General features: G+C 45.2%; 1 protein-coding gene across 1 annotated transcript in view; it reads right to left on the bottom strand.

Moving 5' to 3' along the window:
- Positions 1 to 26,985, bottom strand: part of met (MET proto-oncogene, receptor tyrosine kinase) — a 95,877-nt gene that overhangs the window by 63,451 nt on the left and 5,441 nt on the right. Inside the window, exon 3 of the mRNA XM_064929350.1 lies at positions 3,554 to 3,745. Coding sequence (XP_064785422.1) covers positions 3,554 to 3,745 — 192 coding nt within the window. The remainder of the gene's footprint in view (positions 1 to 3,553; positions 3,746 to 26,985) is intronic.

Genomic DNA, 26,985 nt, shown 5'->3' with positions numbered 1-26,985 from the left:
AGGGTATCTTGTGGTGCTGACCAGGGTATCTTGTGGTCTTGACTAGGGTATCTTGTGGTGCTGACCAGGGTATCTTGTGATGTTGACCAGGGTAACTTGTGGTCTTGACCAGGGTATCTTGTGGTGTTGACCAGGGTATCTTGTGGTGCTGACCAGGGTATCTTGTGATGTTGACCAGGGTATCTTGTGGTGTTGACCAGGGTAACTTGTGGTATAACCAGGGTCTCTTGTGGTGTTCACCAGTGTCTCTTGTGATGTTGACCAGGGTATATTGTGGTGTTGACCAGAATATCTTGTCGTCACAGAGAAGGAGCTAATAACACAGTAACACTGAATTACATTTGACTTCACGTGTAAAGTAATGCCTCTATTGGATACAGCTGAAAATGAGAGCTTTTGGGAGTTTTTTTCCATTGGCATTGTATGGGCCCGTTGGGCCACTCCTGCTACTGTGTGCAGGGTAATAACTAATGCTGCTGTATTGAGGGTGAGATGACAGATTGGCAGATTAGAGCTAACCACCATGGAGGTGGAGGTGGAGGGAGCTACAGGGAGACGGAGGGACAAAAGACATCGCCTGCAGGCAGAGAGAACAGCACAAGATCACTGTATACCTGGACATGTCGGGAGGTGTTTCAGACGTCTTACTAATCTTACTGAGGCAGGCAGGCAGGCAGGCAGGCAGGCAGGCAGGCAGGCACGCACACTGGCAGACAGGCCGGCACGCAGGCAGGCACACAGGCAGGCAGGCACACTGGCAGGCACACTGGCAGGCAAGCACACATAGACGCATACACACACACACACTCCTACACACAGATACAGTGTAGTGTAGTGTACACCTGGAGTAACATTCATCATGTGTGATTAGGCTGCAATTACAGGCTTGGAGCTCAGAACCAGTTGGGTTGGGGTGAAACATAACAGTAACAGTGGGCTGTAATGGAGTGTGGTTATGTCCTGGTTGACTAAGGAATGCTCTGGTTACATCATCTACTTTATCACCTCCCCTCTCCATCTATCCCCCCTTTCTCTTTATTGACGGGCCCTTAGCCAGGTGTACAAAGTGTTGCTTGCTTGAGTGCAGGTAAACTTCCTGCAGTGTTTAGACACTGTTTAAATAAAGTTGAACAAATGTCATATCTTTGTGAGTGACTTGAGCCAGTCAATGAATGTCTGCGGTCTCAGGGACCGCTATTTTCCTGAAGGGGCAACTCTGTCTTCAGTAGCCTGTAACCGTGGGGATAATGTGTATGTGTTGCTTTCCACTGGGGACATCCCCCATACAACAGTCCTAGTCTCTCTCTCTCCAGAGATGATAGTGGTGTGAATTACAGCTTATTGTATTAGCCAGAGGAAGTAAGCCTATAAACACAACCACTGTGTTATTCCCACAGTGATACTGAACCACAGACTTCCTGAGCCAGAATGAGAGACCTCGGGGACAGACCACAGCGCACTCTTTATTTCTCTCTGTCACCTTCCCTCTATCTTTCTCTCTCTCCCTCGGTGCTAAGAGTATTTTTCTCTGGGAACAAAGGGTAAACAGAAATTAAGGCAGTTGACAGAAGCCTATTCTAATAAGCTAGAAGCAATCTTTTAACCTCTATTCCTCCCTATTTTTTCCCCTTTGTCTTTCTCTCCATCTTTCCCCTTTATCTTTCCTTCCCTCCCTTCACTTCTCCATGCCTCCTCTTTCTCTCTTCCTCCCTGCCTCTCTCTCTTCCTCCATCTCTCTTTCCCTCCATGGGGCCCTCTGCACCCTTCTCTCAGGACAGCTGTTCTCCTGCTCTCTCCTTCCCAGAGCCATGTCCTGAGACAATGAGGATAGAAATTTCACCAACAATAAAAAAAGAGAGAAAAAAAACATGCCAACAGCTGCGGGCACTCTGCAGAAAGAGAGAGAGAACGTGTCATCGAAGCACGGCGCTCACCATTAACCGACCGCTCGGCTCATAACCCTGCTTCCCGCGCAGCTGTCGCCGACTTTTCCCCCGCTCTCGTCGTCTTCCAAAACTTTTTTTAACACCGTTTTTCGGACCGTATTTATAAAACACCATCAGGGGGAGTTCTAGAGACCAGCAGGGTTCATTTAAAGGAACATGTAAGACAGAACACTCCAAAAGCTCTTATCAGTGGTGTTCCACTACTTATTTGTATTTTTTTACCCCCCAATTTTGTGGTATCCAATTAGTAGTCCCCTACGGACTCGGGAAAGGTGAAGGTCGAGAGCCATCGTCCTCTGAAACATGACCCTGCCAAGCCGCACTAATTCTTAATACACTGCAAGCTTAACCCGGAAGCCAGCCGCACCAATGTGTTGGAGGAAACACCATCCAACTGACGAGGTCAGCTTGCAGGTGGCCCGGCCCACCACAAGGAGTCACTAGAGCACGATGAGACAAGGAAATCCTGGCCGGCCAAACCATCCCTTACATTTGTATTTACATTTAAGTCATTTAGCAGACGCTCTTATCCAGAGCGACTTACAAATCCCTTAACCTGGACAACGCTTTGCCAATTGTGCACCGCCTCATGGGTCTCCCGGTCACGGCCGGGTGTGACGCAGCCTGGGATCGAACCCGGGGCTGTAGTGCCTTAGACTGCTGCGCCACTTGGGAGGCCCTTGGTGTTCCACTTCTATCTGACCTGACTGAACCTAGCCTGATCCCAGATCTTTTTGGGCTGTGTTGCCAACTTCTATGGTCATTATCACGGTCAATGCATTGTGCATGTAAACAGGGCTGGATGTTGGTTGATCTGGGACTAGGCTACACTGAAACACTGAGTTCATCCCATCTATAGGAGACAGAGAGACAGATGCTGAGAGAGGAGCAGGTCTTCAGGTCTACTGACAGACAGACACAAACACACACGACATGGGGAAGTGAAATCCACCTTCGGCTGTACATGTCATTGATATGCAAAACCAGCCATGTTGTGTTTGCTCAGATGGTAGACCTCGGTGGAATGCAGCAGCAGGGTTTGTGGAAGCATGGAGAGGCAAGGTTGGGGGTCATGTGTTGAGCAAACAGGAAGGAAGCCCCCCCTCCAACTTGCCTCTGTACTGGTTGCCACCTGTGTCACAGCATGCTGTGTCCCCAAAATGGCTGGTTTTACTGGTCACGTACCAACATCCTGCCCCATTTACATGCACAATGAGAAAGGGAAACAGTGCTGCCTGGCAACCGCACTGACAGGCAGGGGAGATTATGTTGTGCAGGTTTCTGTAGGGCTTCAGTGTACACTCAGGTCTAAGGGCCACAGTGGAGGATACGGTTGTTAGGTTGGGTTGTTTCCTTTCTTCTTCTTGGGCGAACAGGTTAAACGCTCAATGCCTTGCTGTTCATGTAGCTTCATCCCAAACTATTTTGAAATAAATTAATATCACCCAGTAATAGTCTACCCCTTCTCCAGGCCCCCAGTGTCTCCAGGGCCTAGATAAAATACACAACCCTTCATAAGGGCGTTTTAAGGGGTCATTCATACCTATAAATGCATTATAAAGCTTATTTTCTTAAAGTGTTACAGTATCACCCATGGTGTCCCCAACCTGTATGAGGCGTCCATCTGTGGTGCCCAGGCTGGCCACGGTCTGTTCCTGGGCGGTTGCCACGGCAATGGAGGTCAGCAGGACTTTGCTGAATTGACCGCTGAAGTAGTCCAGTCTGGTCATTGGGGTGGTCACTTCCAGACGGTATCCCTCCCCGTGCTTCCCACAGCCAAACGAGTCGTCTGAGGAACTCTGGGTGGAGAGGAAGACAGGTTACAAACAGCAGAAGATACACCACATGGATCACATTAATGTTGCATGAAAGACGTCATATACATCCACATTGATTTTAACGTCTCAGCTTTCTCAATCACATTCAGAGTGTCTCAACTGATAAAAGAGCCATTATCCTATGAGCTACAGTACATGCCCTCCTGCCCCTGCCAGAAGAGAGAGGAAGAGAGAGGAAGAGGGATAGAGAGAGGGGCAGAGCTGGGCTTGCTATGCCCCCTCATCTGCTCTTTCATCAGGCCCTGCTCGTAACTGAGAGCTCAGTTGTGGCCCACTGTGGCTGGCACAGTGCGTGTGTTTAGGAGATCATCACACATGACAGGAATTCATGGGAAACACAACGGAATGCGTGCTGGTGCGACATTACACACTTGCACTGTTCTCTCTCTCCTTTTCTCTCTCTCTCTCTTTGTCTCCCTCTCTCTATCTCACCCAACAGACATACAACAGACTTCTTCCCACAGACCTATTTTTCACTCTCCAGAAACTTTCTGTGGGTTTGTTCAACTGCACACTGTTTGGCACAGGCAGCTCTATGCATGTTGTCACTTGACCACTCTCTCTAAAAATCCCACTTTGAACACCAACTACCTCTAGAAGTTACCTAAGTCATTATCATTAAACCATTATTCTGACCCTCTGAAGAATCATCAGAGGTCACCAGCCATTGAAGTTGACAACGTTCCCCAGGCCCCGGCTGGTCAAGCTCTCAAGGCCCCTACCATTGCACACCCCGGCCCCCCCAGTCGGCCATCCATAATTAACAAAACCCGAGGCTGGCACGTGGGGGGCCGTGACTAAACAAGCAGGAACAGCTACAGAGATTAAGGTGCTGGGTATAGACTGAGTAAAGAGGGAGAGGGTTACTGATTAAGCCTCGGTCTCTAACTCGGCCAGGCCTGACAGCGCCTACTGTTTCACAGTACGCTCCAAAGGGCCCGGGCACAACACTCAGTAAAAAACACAGCACCGGCCCAAAACCCAGAGAGAGAGAAGTTCATACAATGATGTAGGTCCAGGGGATAAGGTCTTTCAAATTCTAAATCAAATCAAATCAAATTTTATTTGTCACATACACATGGTTAGCAGATGTTAATGCGAGTGTAGCGAAATGCTTGTGCTTCTAGTTCCGACAATGCAGTAATAACCAACAAGTAATCTAACTAACAATTCCTAAACTACTGTCTTATACACAGTGTAAGGGGATAAAGAATATGTACATAAGGATATATGAATGAGTGATGTTACAGAACAGCATAGGCAAGATACAGTAGATGGTATCGAGTACAGTATATACATATGAGATGAGTATGTAAACAAAGTGGCATAGTGATACATGTATTACATAAAGATGCAGTAGATGATATAGAGTACAGTATATACGTATACATATGAGATGAATAATGTAGGGTATGTAAACATTATATTAGGTAGCATTGTTTAAAGTGGCTAGTGATATATTTTACATAATTTCCCATCAATTCCCATTATTGAAGTGACTGGAGTTGAGTCAGTGTGTTGGCAGCAGCCACTCAATGTTAGTGATGGCTGTTTAACAGTCTGATGGCCTTGAGATAGAAGCTGTTTTTCAGTCTCTCGGTCCCAGCTTTGATGCACCTGTACTGACCTCGCCTTCTGGATGATAACAGGGTGAACAGGCAGTGGCTTGGGTGGTTGTTGTCCTTGATGATCTTTATGGCCTTCCTGACATCAGGTAGTGTAGGTGTCCTGGAGAGCAGGTAGTTTGCCCTGGTGATGCGTCTTAAAACCCATCTGATCACTGGTCTACAGTTTGTTGCTCCAACCCAACCGACTGATGGCAGCTGTGCACTTTATTTATTTTAACATTATTTAACTAGGCAAGTCAGTTAAGAACAAATTCTTATTTTCAATGACGGCATAGTGGGTTAGGAACAGTGGGTTAACTGCCTGTTCAGGGGCAGAATGACAGATTGTCAGCTCCGGGATTTGAACTTGCAACCTTCCGGTTATTAGTCCAATGCTCTAACCACTAGGCTACCCTGCAGCCCCATCTGGGATGGACAACTAATTAACTAACCACTAGGCTACCCTGCAGCCCCGTCAAGGATGGACAACTAATTAACTAACCACTAGGCTACCCTGCAGCCCCATCAGGGATGGACAACTAATTAACTAACCACTAGGCTACCCTGCAGCCCCATCTGGGATGGACAACTAATTAACTAACCACTAGGCTACCCTGCAGCCCCATCAGGGATGGACAACTAATTAAATAACCACTAGGCTACCCTGCAGCCCCATCAGGGATGGACAACTAATTAACTAACCACTAGGCTACCCTGCAGCCCCATCTGGGATGGACAACTAATTAACTAACCACTAGGCTACCCTGCAGCCCCATCAGGGATGGACAACTAATTAACTAACCACTAGGCTACCCTGCAGCCCCATCAGGGATGAACAACTAATTAACTAACCACTAGGCTACCCTGCAGCCCCATTAGGGATGGACAACTAATTAACTAACCACTAGGCTACCCTGCAGCCCCATCTGGGATGGACAACTAATTAACTAACCACTAGGCTACCCTGCAGCCCCATCAGGGATGGACAACTAATTAACTAACCACTAGGCTACCCTGCAGCCCCATCAGGGATGGACAACTAATTAACTAACCACTAGGCTACCCTGCAGCCCCATCAGGGATGGACAACTAATTAACTAACCACTAGGCTACCCTGCAGCCCCATCAGGGATGGACAACTAATTAACTAACCACTAGGCTACCCTGCAGCCCCATCAGGGATGGACAACTAATTAACTAACCACTAGGCTACCCTGCAGCCCCATCAGGGATGGACAACTAATTAACTAACCACTAGGCTACCCTGCAGCCCCATCAGGGATGGACAACTAATTAACTAACCACTAGGCTACCCTGCAGCCCCATCAGGGATGAACAACTAATTAACTAACCACTAGGCTACCCTGCAGCCCCATCAGGGATGGACAACTAATTAACTAACCACTAGGCTACCCTGCAGCCCCATCAGGGATGGACAACTAATTAACTAACCAGAACCACCAAAAGAGACACTCTCTCTACATCAAGTACTGCATGTGAGGACTATGTCGCTAACATTTCTTGGGCAAATCTCAAAGGAGCTTAGAAGCTGAGTAGAACAATTGGAAAGTAATAAATCAAGAAAGCAGCTTTTCTTCAGCAGCCATTACCAAGTAGAGTAGACCATTACAGGCAAGCTCAGCTCCAAGGTGAAAAGAGAGTCCTGGCTGTTAGTCAAATCAACTGTAGTAGTATAAACTGTAATATAATAAACTGAAAGTTGTATAAACTGTAGTAGTAGTATAAACTGTAGTAGTATAAACTGTAGCAGTAGTATAAACTGTAGTAGTAGTAGTATAAACTGTAGTAGTAGCAGTAGTATAAACTGTAGTAGTAGTATAAACTGTAGTAGTAGCAGTAGTATAAACTGTAGTAGTAGTATAAACTGTAGTAGTAGTAGTAGTAGTATAAACTGAAGTAGTAGTATAAACTGTAGTAGTAGCAGTAGTATAAACGGTAGTAGTAGTATAAACTGTAGTAGTAGTAGTAGTAGTATAAACTGTAGAAGTAGTATAAACTGTAGTAGTAGTAGTAGTAGTATAATTGTAGAAGTAGTATAAACTGTAGTAGTGTCACGCCCTGACCGTAGATTGCTTTGTATGTTTCTATTTTTAGTTTGGTCAGGGTGTGATGTGGGTGGGTATTCTATGTTTTGTTCTATGTTTACAGAACTACCCACCACCAAAGGACCAAGCAGCATGGAAAGGAGGACTGGACATGGGAGGACATTCTAGACGGCAAGGGATCCTACACATGGGAGGAGATCCTGGCTGGAAGGGATCGCCTACCATGGGAACAGGTGGAGGCAGCCAGGAGAGCAGAGGCAGCAGGAAAAGGGAACCGGCGACCGACACGAGGGAACACGGCTGGCAAGGAAGCCCGGGAGGCAGCCCCAATTTTTTGGGGGGGGGCACATGGGGAGTGTGGCAGAGTCAGGTTGGAGACCTGAGCCAACTCACTGTGCTTACCGCCGCGGGCGTCGTACTGGTCAGGCACCGTGTTATGCGGTGGAGTGCTCTGTGTCCCCAGTACGCGTTCTTAGCCCGGTGCGCTACATCTGCCGGGCTAAGGTGAGGATCCAGCCAGGGCGGATGGTGCCAGCCCTGCTCTCCAGACAGCCACTGCGTCTCCTCGGGCCAGGATATCCTGCGTTGGCTCTGCGCACTGTGTCTCCTGTGTGTCTGCACAGCCCAGTGCATCCTGTGCCTGCGCCCCGCACGTGCCGGAGTAAAATATCCAGAGCTGCCAGAGCTGCCAAGTGTCCGGAGCTGCCAGAGCCGCCCGTCAGTCAGGAGCTGCCAGAGCCGCCCGTCACTCCTGCGCTGCCGGAGTCGCTCTTCAAGCCGGCATTGCCAGAGTCTCCCGTCTATTCGGGGCCCGCTGCAAGGGTCCCCAGTCCGAGGTCGGAGAGGGTCACCGCTCCAAAGGTGCCACTTAAGTCGGCCAAGACTATGGTGGAGTGGGGTCCACGTCCCGCAGCAGAGCCTCCACCGCGGACAGATGCCCACCCAGACCCTCCCCTGTGGGTTTAGGTTTTGCAGCCGGAGTCCGCACCTTTGGGGGGGGGGGGGGGGGGTACTGTCACGCCCTGACCGTAGATTGCTTTGTGTGTTTCTATTTTTAGTTTGGTCAGGGTGTGATGTGGGTGGGTATTCTATGTTTTGGTCTATGTTTGTATTTCTATGTGTTTGGCCTGGTATGGTTCCCAATCAGAGGCAGCTGTCAATCGTTGTCTCTGATTGAGAACCATACTTAGGCAGCCTGGTTTCACCCTTGAGTTGTGGGTAGTTGTTTTCTGTTGTATGTCTGCACCAGCCAGAACTGTTTCGGTCGTTCTCGTTGTTATTTTTTTATTTCTGTGTTCATTAAATAAATATATACACATTCCACGCTGCACCTTGGTCCTCTCCTTCCAACAGCCGTTACAAGTAGCAGTATAAACTATAGTAGTATAAACTGTAGCAGTAGTATAAACTGTAATAGTAGTATAAACTCTAGAAGTAGTATAAACTGTAGTAGTAGTATAAACTGTAATAGTAGTATAAACTCTAGAAGTAGTATAAACTGTAGTAGTTTAAACTGTAGTAGTAGTATAAACTGTAGTAGTATAAACTGTAGTAGTAGTATAAACTGTAGTAGTAGTAGTATAACCTGTAGTAGTACACTGTATCTATCAGAAGCCAAACCAGGTTGGATAGGCTATAACTAGATCCAAGGCTATAGCAAGTGTAGACTAGATAGAGACATAACTGCAAAGAGAAATCTATGGATAAAAACCAACAAGCCTCAACCAACTTGCCTCAACCAACAAGCCTCAAAATATCTGGATGAATGTAGTGCCAAAAGCCACAGCTGTACTGCATAGAGCCAGCGGTGCTGAGCTGTCAGGCTGGAGTTGATTCATTCTATAAGAACCTCATCATTCAGAAGAGGATAAATAATATCTGATGTGATCCAGGCCACATAGATCAGGACTGATGTCTGAATAGGGATAGAGAGGTCTGAATACTTAGAGTGAAAAAAGGTCAGGTGTGTGATATAGAGAGAGTGTGTGTGTGTGTGTGTGTGTGTGTGTGTGTGTGTGTGTGTGTGTGTGTGTGTGTGTGTGTGTGTGTGTGTGTGTGCGCATACTTCTGCACAGAAATCCCGGGGCAGCAACATTGATCCATCATAACTCCCGCTGTCCGCACGTCTAGATACTGGCCTTACGCAAGGAGACCACATGAGAGTACAAGGGAACCGTTCCAAAGTCTGGGCCCTCTCTCTCTCTTACTAGTCCCCGAGATTGAGACGTCATCACGCCAGGGCACCATGGAGATTACCACAGAACCGCTCCAAAAACAGGTCCAGGGACAATTATTTTGATAGCAAACAAACAGGGTCCTATGGAGTGTTTCTAAAAGCTACTCTGACCAATAGGAGGGATGGAAGAAGAAAGAGCCAGGGTTCTGGAACATTCCATGGAACTCTGTGAAGGTGACGCTGAGGCTCTAGAATAAATACTGATAAATACTAAATACTGATGAGGTTGGACAGCGGAAGGGTGTTCTGACGAGGCTGTGTTTGAAGCCCCTTTGTTATTATCCTAGAGACCTAGAACCTATTATCATAGAGACCTAGAACCTATTATCCTAGAGACCTAGAACCTATTATCCTAGAGACCTAGGACCTATTATCCTAGAGACCTAGAACCTATTACTCTAGAGACCTAGAATCTATTATCCTAGAGACCTACAACCTATTATCCAAAAGACCTAGAACCTATTATCCTAGAGACCTAGGACCTATTATCCTAGAGACCTAGAACCTATTATTCTGGAGACCTAGAACATATTATCCTAGAGACCTAGAACCTATTATCATAGAGACCTAGAACCTATTATTCTAGAGACCTAGAACTTATTATCCTAGAGACCTACAACCTATTATTCAAGAGACCTAGAACCTATTATCCTAGAGACCTAGAACCTATTACCCAAGAGACCTAGAACCTATTATCCACGATACCTAGGGCTTTGCTTTGGCACGGAGCAAGCCAATCGCCTTGAAGACTATACTCACCTTGTTGTCATGGCAAACGATTTCCTCAGTGAGGTAATACCTATGTTTTGGTTTCCTGCTGTCTTTCTCTTTCTGTCTTTCTTTCTCTATATGATTCCAAGTCGTAGGTTACATTTCAAGACAAACTTTCAAACTGCTTTCTGCTCTCCAACATCCACTCCCAAGTTTAATGGAGGTGTTTTTGTTCAGTAAAACAGGAGCAGGGGGATACGTGAGACACCCACACTTAACTACCACCCATTGTCTGCAACACAACGGCCAGGCGATAGGGTAACTAAGGCTACACCAGCTCTGTGAAGTATTGAGCTGCTCTGCAGAGCCTGACCAACCCTGGGAGTGTGTGTGTGTGTGTGTGTGTGTGTGTGTGTGTGTGTGTGTGTGTGTGTGTGTGTGTGTGTGTGTGTGTGTGTGTGTGTGTGTGTGTGTGTGTGTGCCTGTCTGTGAGTGAGTGAGTGAGTGTATGAGGCCTGCCAGAGTCAAGAGGGGTGTGTAAGAGGATCTGATAGAGAGGACTAATGTCTTTTAGTGTGTGTGTGCGTGTGTGAATGTGAGTGTGTAAGTGAATGTGTGTGCGTGTGTGAATGTGAGTGTGTAAGTGTATGTGAGTGTGCGTGTGTGAATGTGAGTGTGTAAGTGTAGGTGACTGTGTGTGCGTGTGTGTGTGTGTGTGTGTGTGTGTGTGTGTGTGTGTGTGTGTGTGTGTGTGTGTGTGTGTGTGTGTGTGTGTGTGTGTGTGTGAGAGAGAGTGTGTGTGAGAGTGAGAGTATGAGGCCTACCAGAGTCAAGAGGGGTGTGTAAGAGGATCTGATAGAGAGGCCTAATGTCCTATTAAACTCTCACTCTGACCCTCAGGGCCAGGCCCCACTTACAGTATTGCAGCAGACACACTGGACAGAGGCTCCTCACAAACCCACTGAACTAGAGGCTCCTCACAAACCCACTGAACTAGAGGCTCCTTACAAACCCACTGGACAGAGGCTCCTCACAAACCCACTGAACTAGAGGCTCCTCACAAACCCACTGGACAGAGGCTCCTCACAAACCCACTGAACTAGAGGCTCCTCACAAACCCACTGGACAGAGGCTCCTCACAAACCCACTGAACTAGAGGCTCCTCACAAACCCACTGGACAGAGGCTCCTCACAAACCCACTGAACTAGAGGCTCCTCACAAACCCACTGGACAGAGGCTCCTCACAAACCCACTGGACAGAGGCTCCTCACAAACCCACTGGACAGAGACTCCTCACAAACCCACTGAACTAGAGGGTCCTCACAAACCCACTGGACATAGGCTCCTCACAAACCCACTGAACTAGAGGCTCCTCACAAACCCACTGGATAGAGGCTCCTCACAAACCCACTGGACAGAGGCTCCTCACAAAACCACTGAACTGGAGGCTCCTCACAAACCCACTGGACATAGGCTCCTCACAAACCCACTGAACTAGAGGCTCCTCACAAACCCACTGGACAGAGGCTCCTCACAAAACCACTGAACTAGAGGCTCCTCACAAACCCACTGGACAGAGTCTCCTCACAAACCCACTGGACAGAGTCTCCTCACAAACCCACTGGACAGAGGCTCCTCACAAACCCACTGAACTAGAGGCTCCTCACAAACCCACTGGACAGAGGCTCCTCACAAACCCACTGAACTAGAGGCTCCTCACAAACCCACTGGACAGAGGCTCCTCACAAACCCACTGAACTAGAGGCTCCTCACAAACCCACTGGACAGAGGCTCCTCACAAACCCACTGAACTAGAGGGTCCTCACAAACCCACTGAACTAGAGGCTCCTCACAAACCCACTGGATAGAGGCTCCTCACAAACCCACTGGACAGAGGCTCCTCACAAAACCACTGAACTAGAGGCTCCTCACAAACCCACTAGACAGAGGCTCCTCACAAACCCACTGGACAGAGGCTCCTCACAAACCCACTGAACTAGAGGCTCCTCACAAACCCACTGGACAGAGGCTCCTCACAAACCCACTGGACAGAGGCTCCTCACAAACCCACTGGACAGAGGCTCCTCACAAACCCACTGAACTAGAGGCTCCTCACAAGCCCACTGGACAGAGGCTCCTCATAAGTAATGACATCATGATAAAGGTCGCTACTGTTCAGATCAGCATGAGATGAGCTTTTTTTTATCCCATTTATTGAATATCGGTTATCGGTTGAATTATAGGCCTATACTGATATAGTGGAAAAAGGTCAATATCGACTGATAATATCGGTGAACCGATGTATCGGCCAGGATCTTGTTACTACTAATAGTAGACACACAGCCACACACTCACTCAATAACTAAAATACACTGGGGGTTACTGATTAGAGCAGGCAGACATCTATTTATATTAGTCATGACATGTATATGCATGTATGCACGAATGTACACATGAGCGCACTCGTGCACTCGCGCGCAAACACACACACACACACACACACACACAGGCTTTGTCATTACTGATCTCTAGAGTGGGGAAGCAAAGCTCTCAACCCAGTCAGCTGCCCTTTCACTAGAACAACACACCTCTGCCCCGTGACAGCCTGCTCCACTGTTGTTGATGTGTGTGTGATTGTTTATCAGGGAGCACTGTGGTTAGGTTGTAATGGCGTGTGTGAATATGTATGTCTTGTATAGTTTGCAGGGTGTTAATGGCTTGCGTGTGAGTAATTACTTATATATACTGTACGTGTGTCTGTGTGTATGCATTGTTTGTTAAGTGTACGTGTGTGTGCATGTGTTGTTGGGGGGGAGTCCCACAGGGACACCTGGGTTAAGGGGAGGCATGTTATTTTGCAACCTGACTGGTGGTTGTACTGACTGCGTGCTTGTGTGTGTGTATGTGTGTGTGTGTGTGTGTGTGTGTGTGTGTGTGTGTGTGTGTGTGTGTGTGTGTGTGTGTGTGTGTGTGTGTGTGTGTGTGTGTGTGTGTGTGTGTGTGTGTGCGTGTGTGTGTGTGTTTATGGGTGTGTGGTAACAATATGTGTGTGTGTGTGTGTGTGTGTGTGTGTGTGTGTGTGTGTGTGTGTGTGTGTGTGTGTGTGTGTGTGTGTGTGTGTGTGTGTGTGTGTGTGTGTGTGTGTGTGTGTGTGTGTGTGTGTGTGTGTGTGAGTGTGTGTGTGTGTGTGTGTGTGTATGGGTGTGTGTGGTTGTGTTTGTGTGTATTGGTGTGTGTCTGTGTCTGTATGGGTGTCTATATGGATGTGTGTATGGGTGTGTGAATGGATGTGTGTCAGGAGAACTAGAGAAGCTGACAATAAGGTTGGATTAGACCCTGGCGCTCAGAGGGCAGCTGGTCTGGGGCGTTGCTTGCTCTTTGGATGCCAGGCAGGGTCAGGGGTTACTGTGTGTGTATGATGTGTGTGTGTGGGGGGGGGATTGAGGGGGCATTGAGGGGCATTGAGCAAGGACATAGAACTGCCCCACATAAACAGACAGAACTCAGTCAGTCAGGCTGAACAATATTCACCTTTGTTTCCCAAGTGTTTTGGTTCAGTGAGGGTGAAAAGTAAAGGGTCTACAAGCACCTGTTGGTGAGAGGCCCCACTCTTAACATCTCCCTACCCCTCACTACCTCCCCCTCCCTCCATCCTCTTTCCCGCCAGTCTCTCCTCAATCTCTTCACTCTCAATCTCACCATTTTCTCTCTCCTCTTTCTCTCCCTGTCCACACTCTTCTCCTTCTCCACCTCTCACCCTTCCCTACTCTTTCTCTCCTCTCTCACCCTTCTCTATCTCTCTCTCAATTTCAATTCAATTTAAGATCTTTATTGGCATGGGAAACATATGTTAACATTGCCAAAGCAAGTGAAGTAGATCATAAACAAAAGTGAAATAAACAATCAAAATTAACATTAAACATTACACTCACAAAAGTTTAAAAAGAATGAAGACATTTCAAATGTCATATTATGTGCAAATACTTAAAGTACAAAAGGGGAAAAAAACATAAATATAGGTTGCATTTAAAATGGTGTTTGTTCTTCACTGGCTGCCCTTTTCTTGTGGCAACAGGTCACAAATATTGCAGCTGTGATTGAAATACTGTGGTATTTCACCCAGTAGATATGGGAGTTATTTTTTCTCTAATTCTTTGTGGGTCTGTGTAATCTGAGGGAAATATGTGTCTCTAATATGGTCATACATTTGGCAGGAGGTTAGGAAGTGTATCTCAGTTCCCAACTCATTTTGTTGGCAGTGAGCACATAGCCTGTCTTCTCTTGACAGCCAGGTCTGCCTATGGCGGCCTTTCTCAATAGCAAGGCTATGCTCACTGAGTCTGTACATAGTCAAAGCTTTCCTTCATTTTGGGTCAGTCACTGTGGTCAGGTATTCTGCCACTGTGTATTCTCTGTTTATAGCAAAATAGCATTCTAGTTTGCTCTGTTTTTATTGTTAATTCTTTCCAATGTGTCAAGTAATTGTCTTTTTGTTTTCTCATGATTTGGTTGGGTCTAATTCTCTCTCTCTCTCTCTCTCTCTCTCTCTCTCTCTCTCTCTCTCTCTCTCTCTCTCTCTCTCTCCTACTCTCTCTCTCTCCTACTCTCTCTCTTACTCTCTCTCCCCTGATCTCTCTTCTTCTCTCTCTCTCTCTCCTACTCTCTCTCCTACTCTCTCTCTCCTACTCTCTCTCTCTCTCTCTCTCTCCTACTCTATCTCTCCTACTCTCTCTCTCCTACTCTCTCTCTCTCCTATTCTCTCTCTCTGGCTCATCATGGAGAATATAAGATAATCTTTAAGAATGCAGTTACTAATGATTTTTCCCTTAAGCTTGACACAGCTACTTTTGGTCTTGCATATCAAGGGGATTTTGAGATTACACATTCCTCAATAGCTGGAGCCCTCTTCTTCTCTCTCTGACATATAGTTCTGCCAGTCCATCCAACATATCTACTGTGGCATGCCAGGCAGTCGCCAGCATGTTAATTAAATTAGACCAAACAGACCAATGCAAATCTGGGATCATTTAGTGTTGGGGCAGCCGGCTGAGCACAGTTAGCGACCATCATTTACCTGTCATTTACCTGCCACAGACAGACAGTAGAGACTTATAGAGGGAATCCTTTCCATCATGAACCACCTCTCTGTCTCCTACAGGACATAAATTGGCTCTGGTATAAGGACAGGGAATTGCCCAGAACAGAGCATTCTGGAGACGAGTTGTCAAGGACCTATGCTCCCTAAAGAGTAGGTGTATTAAGAAAAGATAACAGTTTCAACATGCACGATTCCAAAAGAGCATAACTCCTTTTCAAAGAGCCAAGACCCAAACTGATATGTTTTATATCTCATTCCTGCCAAACTGTTTGAATTTAAATTGAATTCCTGTTTCTCATTTAGTAGTAGTCTGGACTAATCAATTCCACCTGGCCGATCAGCGAGTAGCAAAACACTTGGCAGAGTAATCTTAGTGATGACTTCTTGGTAAAGTGAAAAGTCTGAAAGCCTGCTCCTTCCTCCAGGCCATAAACACCAGCACTCCACTACTCAACACACACTGTGTTTTGGGCTCTCTCTTTGTGTGTGTGTGTGTGTAACTGTGTTTGCATGTGCCTCTGGCTCTTATTTCTTGAGGATTTGAGGGCCACTGCAGAGCAAAGGAAGACGGATTTTCCACACACGGTTGTTTCCCAGCTGAAACAGTTTGGAACAGTTCGGATATGTTTCCCAGCTGAAACAGTTTGGAACAGTTCAGACATGTTTCCCAGCTGAAACAGTTTGGAACAGTTCGGACATGTTTCCCAGCTGAAACAGTTTGGAACAGTTCGGACATGTTTCCTAGCTGAAACAGTTTGGAACAGTTCGGACGTGTTTCCCAGCTGAAACAGTTTGGAACAGTTCGGACATGTTTCCCAGCTGAAACAGTTTGGAACAGTTCGGACAAATATTATCATTACATTTTTTTACATTTTTGTTTGTTGTCGGCTCTTCGGGGACACAAAATAATTCTCGAGGCAAGCCGAAGTCTACGCCCTCTCATCTTCGATTGGTTAACAGTAGGGATTCTTCAGCAAAGTGCCTGTTGTCATTCAATGAGAGACGACTCGTCCTCATGCATATTTTTTCACTGGAAAAATACTGCACCAAACACAAAATTGCATGAATAAGATCTCCTCTGCAAAAACTTCAAAATTAATGACAGATTACTTGAAGTTATCTTAGATTAATTCGGACTATTTTGAGGAAGCGTATAATGGACAAACAGTAATATTGACATTTTTTTCCTCATTTTTCAAGCAAAGTTATTTTAAGGGAGTATGCGAGCACACTTGTTCGGTTTGCCTAGCCGAGCTCGGCTAGGAGCCAGCTGAAATGAGACATTAGCTTACGACGTTAGCTTACTGTATATGACACAAGGTTCCAACAGCAGTTCCAACAGCTGGCAGTTTATGGGTAGCCAGATATCCCAGAGTTGTAAACAGGGCCAGGGAAATATACACTGTATCTGGGCTCTGGATTTGAGAGCATAGCTTATCAGTGGAGGGTTAACACGGCCTGAGGATCACTGGAGCACTGGGGAGCAGCAATAGTCTGTGTACACGCCAATATCTTTGTTATTTTTGCACCGTTTATCTTATCAAGTTTGGGATGTGCATATCATTTTGTTTTCTCTATTGACACAGGGTCTGGCCCTAGCTAGACCTCCTCCACTCTCTGCTCTTCTTCTGCACGCCCAGGTCGGGATGACTATTAGGTCACTGGTTGCTCAGCTAGTACTGGCAGAAGGGGAGCGTGTTCATACTCATACCAGCTAGCACCCAGCCCTGATCAGAGCAGGAGATGAACACTGGGAAAGGTAATAAATAAGAGCCAGAGAGAGCACAGCTGAGAAACAGCGCCTCACAATTTGGAACATGGCAACGCAAAAAGGAAAACAATCCCTTGGGAAAACGCTTTTTAACACATACAAGTTCATATTTCTCTCAAAACACAGTCACACTTACACAAAGAGACATGCAAACCACCCCTCCACACACAAATAAACACCCAAGCTTAAAAACACACAAAACACATTTTGTTTAAACAAAAAGGTCAAGGCCTTGTGGAAATACAAATGGGGTTACCAAACCACACAAAAACACAGCGGACACATACTGTTAGTTTAACTGGAACGCAGCTTTAAAAATCAACATAAACTGGGAACAAACCAACACAAACTTATTATATTCTGATGTATTTTAAGACAACCTGCAGGTGGTGGTGGACTTGGGTATTTTTATGAAGCACTATTTGTGCTCCAGCTAAATACTACATGGTGACGACTGTAAAAAACAAAAAACATACAACAAAAGGAAAACTGACAATGGGCATAGCCCCAGTCCACAGAGAAATGGTAGGCAGTGCAGAAATGCATCATTGTTGCTGCTTTTCACACTCATAAACTCCTGGAAGTTGGCATCTCTCTTCACAGTATTTTTCACACACATACACAAAAACACACACACACACACACACACACACGCACGCACGCACGCACGCACGCACGCACACACACACACACACACACACACACACACACACACACACACACGAGTTCTTCAGGGATTAATGTCAGAATAATACATGACCTAAATACATCTGGTTGGTTTCTCCTATTGAGAGTCAGCGTAGCCAGTGTATATATGCATCTTCTTATGAAAAATGACTGAACATCACCGTGTCAATCAGGCTCACTGTCACATGAACTGAAAAAAGCAATCTGTTCTTGTTGGACAAAAACAAAAATGAACTGCTTGAGTTGGTTAACAAACAAACACTATAAAAGGTATTTTGTCTTCCTATAAAAATCTAAATAAAACAGCCTATGTGTGTTCTGAGAACTGTAAAAACAATATATTCATATATTTTTGACACAATCCCTAAACCATTGTCACGATCGTCGTATGGCGTAGATCAAAGCGCAGAGTGGTCAGAATATATTCTTCTTTATTAATGAAGAACACAAAGAACACAAAGAACATTGGTTCCCAATCAGAGACAACGATAAACACCTGCCTCTAATTGAGAACCAATATAGGCAACCATAGACCTACATAAACACCTAGATGGAAACAACCCCATAAATCTACAAAACCCCTAGACAGTCCAAATATCCTAGATGAGACAAAAACACACATATCACCCATGTCACACCCTGACCTAACCAAAATAATAAAGAAAACAAAGAATACTAAGGTCAGGGCGTGACAACCATAAAGACTAAGTAATCTTGTCAGAGTTGACAGAGTCTAGTAGCTGGTGAAAGAGGGGGAGGTTTCTGACCATAAAATACAACATTCAATTTCAAGAAAAAATGCCTCAGACTCTCTCAGGTGTGAGCTTGCCCTGTTCTCATCCACCTCCTTCAAAGCCTCCTGTCCCAATATGAATGGCATCCTGGGGATTGACTACTTAGATAGCCTTCCTCTCTGTTTGGTGATGCATTGTATGTGAGCGCGACAGGGTGATAAAAACCACACAAGCATGGGTGGGATGGGGATTGAAAGGTTAGCAGGCGAGGGGGTGTCTTTCTATTCTCTCCCCTCCATTACTTGAGTACACATTCAGACAATCCCTTGGCTCCATTGTGTGGGGATTACTATAGCTGAATGGAATGGGGTTTAGCCTCAGATAAAGGCCAGAGTCAGAGCATATCTTGGCCCGGAATGACTTTAAATCCACTTTACATTTCATCAAGTCATCTTAACCAAGGTTCAGATGTATTCAAGATTCATCTAAACTTAACCCTGAAATATCAAATCTTTCAAAGGAGAGTTTGGTTAAAGGCTTGCTTTTGTCAATACATCATCGGTTCACAGTTGAAAGATCAAAGGTCTGGGTGCGAGTGGACACTTCTGTCATGTACAGTTGAAGTCGGAAGTTTACATACATTTAGGTTGGAGTCATTAAAACTTGTTTTTCAACCACTCCACACATTTCTTGTTAACAAACTACAGTTTTGGCAAGTCGATTAGGACATCTACTTTGTGCATGACACAAGTCCTTTTTCCAACAATTGCTTACAGACAGATTATTTCACTTATAATTCACTGTAATCACAATTCCAGTGGGTCAGAAGTTTACATACACTAAGTTGACTGTGCCTTTAAACAGCTTCGAAAATTACATAAAATGATGTCATGGCTTTAGAAGCTTCTGATAGGCTAATTGACATAATTTAAGTCAATCAGAGGTGTACCTGTGAATGTATTTCAAGGCTTACCTTCAAACTCAGTGCCTCTTTGCTTGACATCATGGGAAAATCAAAAGAAATCAGCCAAGACCTCAGAAATAAGGTGAATTCTGATGTCAGAAGGTGAATTCACCAATTTGTAAGTCGCTCTGGATAAGAGCGTCTGCTAAATGACTTAAATGTAAATGTAAATAGAATTGTAGACCTCCACAAGTCTGGTTCATCCTTGGGAGCAATTTCCAAACGCTTGAAAGTACCACGTCCATCTGTACAAACAATAGTACGCAAGTATAAACACCATGGGACCATGCAGTCGTCATACCGCTCAGGAAGGAGAGCGATCTGTCTCCTAGCGATGAACGTAGTTTGGTGCGAAAAGTGCATATCAATCCCAGAACAACAGCAAAGGACCTTGTGAAGATGCAGGAGGAAACAGGTACAAAAGTATCTATATCCACAGTAAAACGAGTCCTATATCGACGTAACCTGAAAGGCTGCTCAGCAAGGAAGAATCCACTGCTCCAAAACCACCATAAAAAAAGCCAATCTACGGTTTGCAACTTACTAATGGGGACAAAGATCGTACTTTTTGGAGAAATGTCCTCTGGTCTGATGAAACAAAAACAGAACTCTTTGGCCATAATGGCCATCGTTGTGCTTCGAGGAAATGGGGGGTGGCTTGCAAGCCGAAGAACTCCATCCCAACCGTGAAGCACGGGGGTGGCAGCATCATGTTGTGGGGGTGCTTTGCTGCAGGGGGGACTGGTGCACTTCACAAAATAGATGGCATCATGAGGGAGGAAAATTATGTGGATATATTGAAGCAACATCTCAAGACATCAGTCAGGAAGTTAAAGCTTGGCCGCAAATGGGTCTTCCAAATGGATATTCACCCAACTTATTGTGGGAAGCTTATGGAAGGCCACCTGAAACGTTTGAGCCAAGTTAAACCATTTTAAAGGCAACGCTACCAAATACTAATTGAGTGTATGTAAAATTCTGACCCACTGGGAATGTGATGAAAGAAATCAAATCTAAAATAAATCATCCTCCCTACTATTATTCTGACATTTCACATGATCCTAACTGACCTAAAACAGGGATTTTTTACAAGGATTAAATGTCAGTAATTGTGAAAAACTGAGTTTAAATGTATTTGGCGAATGTGTGTGTAAACTTCCGACTTCAGCTGTATCTGCTGCATGCGGCTAGGGAGGAACAACTATATGACATCTGTGACTGCAATGGAGATGTCCAGCAATCCATGCGTCCGTAGAGTCCATAGAAGTCTGGCTGAGGTTAATGATGTGGTGCTGGCCTGGGCTCCTGTGCCCACCGGGTGCACCAGCTGGCCTAGCAAACAAGATCGTTTACCTCTCAACTACTCCACTGACCTTGGTGATAAAAACCCTGGCCCTTCATAAAGCCAGTTCAGACTGCATGGGAGACAATGCTTTAAGGGAGAGTAAGGAAATGAGAGGGCATTGGGGGAGGGAATAGGGGTCGAGGTGAGGGCACTGGTCAGGAGGGTGGCTTGTGGCCGGGGGGTAGGAGATTGAGTTTGGTCTCTCATGCAGAAATGGGGGTGTGGGTAAGTGTGTCCACATCGCATAGCAGGTATTCCACCAGAAAGCAGGATATTAATGTGTGGAGGAGGAATTGTGAGTGACTGATTAGGAAGCAGTTCTGGGGCCTTGACTCATAGCTAAAAGCTCAACTGAACAAAGATCCTCTGCTTCACATCTGACTCTAAACAAGCGTGGAGCCTTAGGGACTATAGGTAAATACATCACAAGTCATAAAGTAGGTGTTTTAAAAATCCCTGCTGAGATATGTGGATGAAAAAAGGAAGACGTGATGAGAATATATCTCATTTGTAGCGGTATGGCAGAAAGGTAAGTTGACATGTCACACGCAGCCGTGACGTGAAGAGGAGTGGTGTGCAGCAGGGATCGGTGTTAGGGCAATTCCAGTATGTGCTTTCCCTCTGGGAGAGAGACAGGTTGCAAGCGGAGGGAGACGTTTTGACAAGTTCCTGCTCTTTCTTTATCTGGGTTATGAAGATAAGGTGTTCACACAACACCAACGTCACAAACAGACAAGCAGCACACACACACACTAAGCAATGTTGTTTTTTCCAAACAAGTTGCAGGGAACAGAGGATGGAGACCCCTCGCTAATGATTAACATACTGCCAAAAACAAACAGACATTTACCACAGAAAACAGCCTGATTATTTCCAGGAAATACCTGCAGATGGTAACTGAGCAAAGCACACCAGCCATGGAGAATTCCTTAAGTAAACAGCTTCCTGAACATATCTATTTTCAACTATTTAGAATTAAAGTCCAGTTTGATAATGTCAGCATCGCTTGACCAAAAGGACAACCTTATGTAATCACTTTTTTCCTGAATATTGACCCACTGCTCCTCTCTGTATATTGCAGAGTCAGTCAATACTAAGTCATAGGCTACTAAGTGAATATTATGTCTACAACATACAGGTACAGTCAGGTAAGCTTTCCAAATTAGCCTACTATGAATTTGAGACAATAGGTACGTATGAAACACAGTTAGTGAACTGTTCCACTTCATTATGGACTAGTTGACTAACTGTATTTCATACATACATATTGTCTTAATGACCTGGTCTCAACGTGTTTCTACTCTGTTTCTATTCTATTCTCCTCCAGAAACAGATTTTGAAGACAGTCAAACAGTCAGCAGCGGGATGCCAGGTGGCTAGCGTGCCAGTCAGCCAGTCTCTGGTGGTATCTAGCTCCTGGGGCTCAGCCTCTCCTCACACATGGAGCCTGTCTGGGCACGGCCAACCCATGACACACTGTACTGGGCTGGGCTCATACTGGGAACGACTCACTGAACTGAGAGGGTGGAGGGGCCTGAGAGAGCATGCAGCTGCAGCGGGTTGGTCTTTCACCCTGCTCTTACCACACAGCCATATGGGCTAGGGTAGTGTATGCCATGGCTAGTGTATGGCTTGGCTAGTGTATGCCTAGGCTAGTGTATGCCATGGCTAGTGTATGGCTTGGCTAGTGTATGCCTGGGCTAGTGTATGCCCAGGCTAATGTATGCCTGGGCTAGTGTATGCCTGGGCTAGTGTATGCCTAGGCCAGTGTATGCCTAGGCTAGTGTATGCCTGGGCTAGTGTATGCCTAGGCTAGTGTATGCCTAGGCTAGTGTATGCCTGGGCTAGTGTATGCCTGGGCTAGTGTATGCCTGGGCTAGTGTATGGCTAGGCTAGTGTATGGCTAGGCTAGTGTATGCCTAGGCTAGTGTATGCCATGGCTCGTGTATGGCTTGGCTAGTGTATGCCTGGGCTAGTGTATGCCTGGGCTAGTGTATGGCTAGGCTAGTGTATGGCTAGGCTAGTGTATGCCTGGGCTAGTGTATGCCTAGGCCAGTGTATGCCTAGGCTAGTGTATGCCTGGGCTAGTGTATGCCTAGGCTAGTGTATGCCTAGGCTAGTGTATGCCTGGGCTAGTGTATGCCTGGGCTAGTGTATGCCTGGGCTAGTATATGCTGGCCCTTGTTAATGTGTGGAGGTTAAATATTTTGAAGAATATTTTTGCATTCCCTGCGCCACCGTTTGAGCTGAATGGGGGGGTGTAGTTCCCGCTTGGGAAACTATAGGAACAAATTCATATTTACAATGACGGCCTACACCGACCAAACCCAGACGACTCTGGGCCAATTGTGTGCCGCCCTATGGGACTCCCAATCATGGCCGGTTGTGATACAGCCTGGATTCAAACCAGGGTGTCTGTAGTGATGCCTCAAGCACTGAGATGCAGCGCCTTAGACCACTGCACCACTCGGGAGTGGGGGTGGGTGGGGCTGGGGGGGGGTGAAACAGATGCAGCTTTGGGAAAACAACCACAAAATCTCAAGCTGAACCTCATACAGAGATTAGTATTGCTCATAGATTCAGAGCACACACAAGCACAAACTGTAAATATACACCTACCCTACCTTATCAAACCTCAGATACATACACATCTACCCTACCTTATCAAACCCCAGATCAATACACATCTACCCTACCTTATCAAACCCCAGATCAATACACATCTACCCTACCTTATCAAACCCCAGATACATACACATCTACCCTACCTTATCAAACCTCAGATACATACACATCTACCCTACCTTATCAAACCCCAGATCAATACACATCTACCCTACCTTATCAAACCCCAGATCAATACACATCTACCCTACCTTATCAAACCTCAGATACATACACATCTACCCTACCTTATCAAACCTCAGATACATACACATCTACCCTACCTTATCAAACCTCAGATACATACACATCTACCCTACCTTATCAAACCCCCAGATACATACACATCTACCCTACCTTATCAAACCCCCAGATACATACACATCTACCCTACCTTATCAAACCCCCAGATACATACACATCTACACTACCTTATCAAACCCCGGATCAATACACATCTACCCTACCTTATCAAACCCCCAGATACATACACATCTACCCTACCTTATCAAACCTCAGATACATACACATCTACCCTACCTTATCAAACCCCAGATACATACACATCTACCCTACCTTATCAAACCCCAGATCAATACACATCTACCCTACCTTATCAAACCCCCAGATACATACACATCTACCCTACCTTATCAAACCCCAGATACATACACATCTACCCTACCTTATCAAACCCCCAGATACATACACATCTACCCTACCTTATCAAACCTCAGATACATACACATCTACCCTACCTTATCAAACCCCCAGATACATACACATCTACCCTACCTTATCAAACCCCCAGATACATACACATCTACCCTACCTTATCAAACCCCAGATTGTGAGATTATAAATGGGATGGAAACAGAGCAAGGCAGGAACTTTCCTGTATTTTTATGATATTGTTCATTTATCCAGTGAATTGATGTTGAGCCTCTCCCTCTCTCCCACCTGGCGAGATATGACCTGAACCACTCCATGGGAATGTTCCAAATGGCACCCTGTTCCCTATTGTCCCTGTCCAAAGTAGTGCACTATATAGAGAAAAGTGTGCATCTTGGATGCAGTCGTGGGTTGGTTCTGCCACAGCAGCAGTTCAGGCAGTTCAGGCCGGGCATGAACAGGCTCAGACATGTGGGAAGCAGTGCGTGGCATCTCAAAGGCAGCAGTAGCACTCACTCAACTGTTAAATGGATACTATTTATACTTATGTAATGCGTTGGATGTTGGGTATATACAGACATATATCCTTGTTTAATTTTATAATCAGAAATTATTACGCTTTCTTTTTTACAAAGTAACATAAAATCAATGCCTCTCTATGTCACTAGTTTTTGTTTACTTTCTTAAAGCCACAATTTAAAACATGTTCATTTAAACAGTACTGCTAATTAAAATGACTGTCGATCAAAACCCTCTTCCATGTGAATTATATTACACATATACTATCAATCAGACTTCAGATTCAATTTAAAAGCAATCAGCGACGGGAGGGTTTTAACAAATCAATGGTAATCTAATTAAGCAAAAAGGCCCGAGAGGGTGTGGTATATGGCCAATATACCACGGCTATGGGCTGTTAGATATAGATGTTATATAACTGTTCTTATGCACGGCGCAAAGTCGTAGTTGCAATGTAACCTACATCTGTTATTAAACTTGAGTGATGATGCCTCCCTGTCTTTGTCTATTGGTGCCATTCCAAGTCCTTACCATCTCTCACTCGCTTCCATTACCATTACTCAGCAAAATGTCTAGTAAAAAAAATCTAAAATAAACATTAGTGCGTTTATATGCACACTAATAATTCAATATTAAACTGATTATGGCAGTAGGCTGAGTATGACCGTAGTCATTTAAACGCCTTACTCTGCTGATCTTAAATCGGCGTAAGGTAAAAAATCAAAGTCAGCATACGCCGATTAAAACACCTGGATTTCTGAGCAATTTTTCTAATTGTTAAGACATGTAAACACCTTCATTGGCGTTCCAGCTGTGTATTTGATCTACGCATGTGCTAGCCCCAGCCGAGCAAGCCTCCCTCTTTAGCACGAGTGAAGTGAGTTGGGAACAACTGTATGTATGTGTCATATAAGTAGTTTTCACATACAAACTCTATATGTCCGAACACAGAATCAAATACCCTTCCCAAAAATAGCATGTTCGCTGTGGTACAACATTCATTGTGATTGCTGATTTTCTGCATTTATCAGATTGCCATCAGGTAGCCTGATTTCAGATGTGTCCATGTAAACAGGATTATTTGGGCAATTGTGTGTCTTGCAAAGCACGTAAACATTTTAATCAAACTATTATATTAATCTGACTATCCACAATAATCACATTATTGAGTGCATGTAACCGTACTCCTTGTCAAGCCGAAGTCTGATGTATAATCCCATCAGTAGTTTTAAGAAGCACTTTGAAACTCCTTGACGTTTGTGTGTATACGTCCACTGAGAGGACACGTTATTATTCTTTCATTAGCATTCTAGATGGTTTGTGTTTCTGGTAAGTAACACACAGCCAGACCATAATAAGCCTGCAGCGAGAGAGGCAATGAGCAGCTACTGAGAACAGACTTACTCTAGCCTCTAACACATGGACAAGATGACAGAGCCACTTATCATTACATCATTTATCATATCTGACCCCCTACACTAGGGTTGAGTCCCAAACGGCACTGTTTTCCCTTCATAGTGCACTACTTTTGACCAGAGCCCTATGGGTACGTAGCCAGGAGTGAAGAGGCTCGGTGGAGTTGACAACCACCACTTAAATCATCAAACATACTCTTGCATCGGCTCGCTTCTCCAACCCTCCTTTACATTCCTATTCCAGGTCTTCTTCAGAACTACAGCCTCTTTAGTGTGTTTCCTTTCTACTGTTTCATGGCCTGGCTTATCTGGTTCTCTTACTATGGAATAGAAGAGAGGATCTACTTGCCATATGCCACTGAGTATGACCCATAAATCCATTAGAAAACTACTAGGATAAGATCCTTCTTCTCCTTCAGGCTTTAAAACAAAAACAGGGCAAGAGACCGTTGGTCAGTTATTGTACGTTTATACTCATTGCTGCCAAGTTAACCCCTCCTTAAGTCTAAAAAACACCTGTTGGTCTGGTGGTTAAACATTTAAATGACTTGTTGTTTTGACTTGAGAGCACAAAGGAATATGTTTTAATGGCTGTTAAAGTAATCAACAAAAAGAGAAACCCTGATAGCATTTAACTGTTAATTAAAAGCTTTTTTGGCTGCAGAAAATTCACACAATACATTTAAAATCGACTACATGAATAAGAATGTA

This window comes from Oncorhynchus masou, chromosome 22 (genome assembly GCF_036934945.1).
Source record: "Oncorhynchus masou masou isolate Uvic2021 chromosome 22, UVic_Omas_1.1, whole genome shotgun sequence".
Lineage (NCBI taxonomy): Eukaryota > Metazoa > Chordata > Actinopteri > Salmoniformes > Salmonidae > Oncorhynchus > Oncorhynchus masou.
The sequence above is the reverse complement of the archived record's forward strand: the minus strand, read 5'-3'. Positions and strand labels throughout refer to the sequence as shown.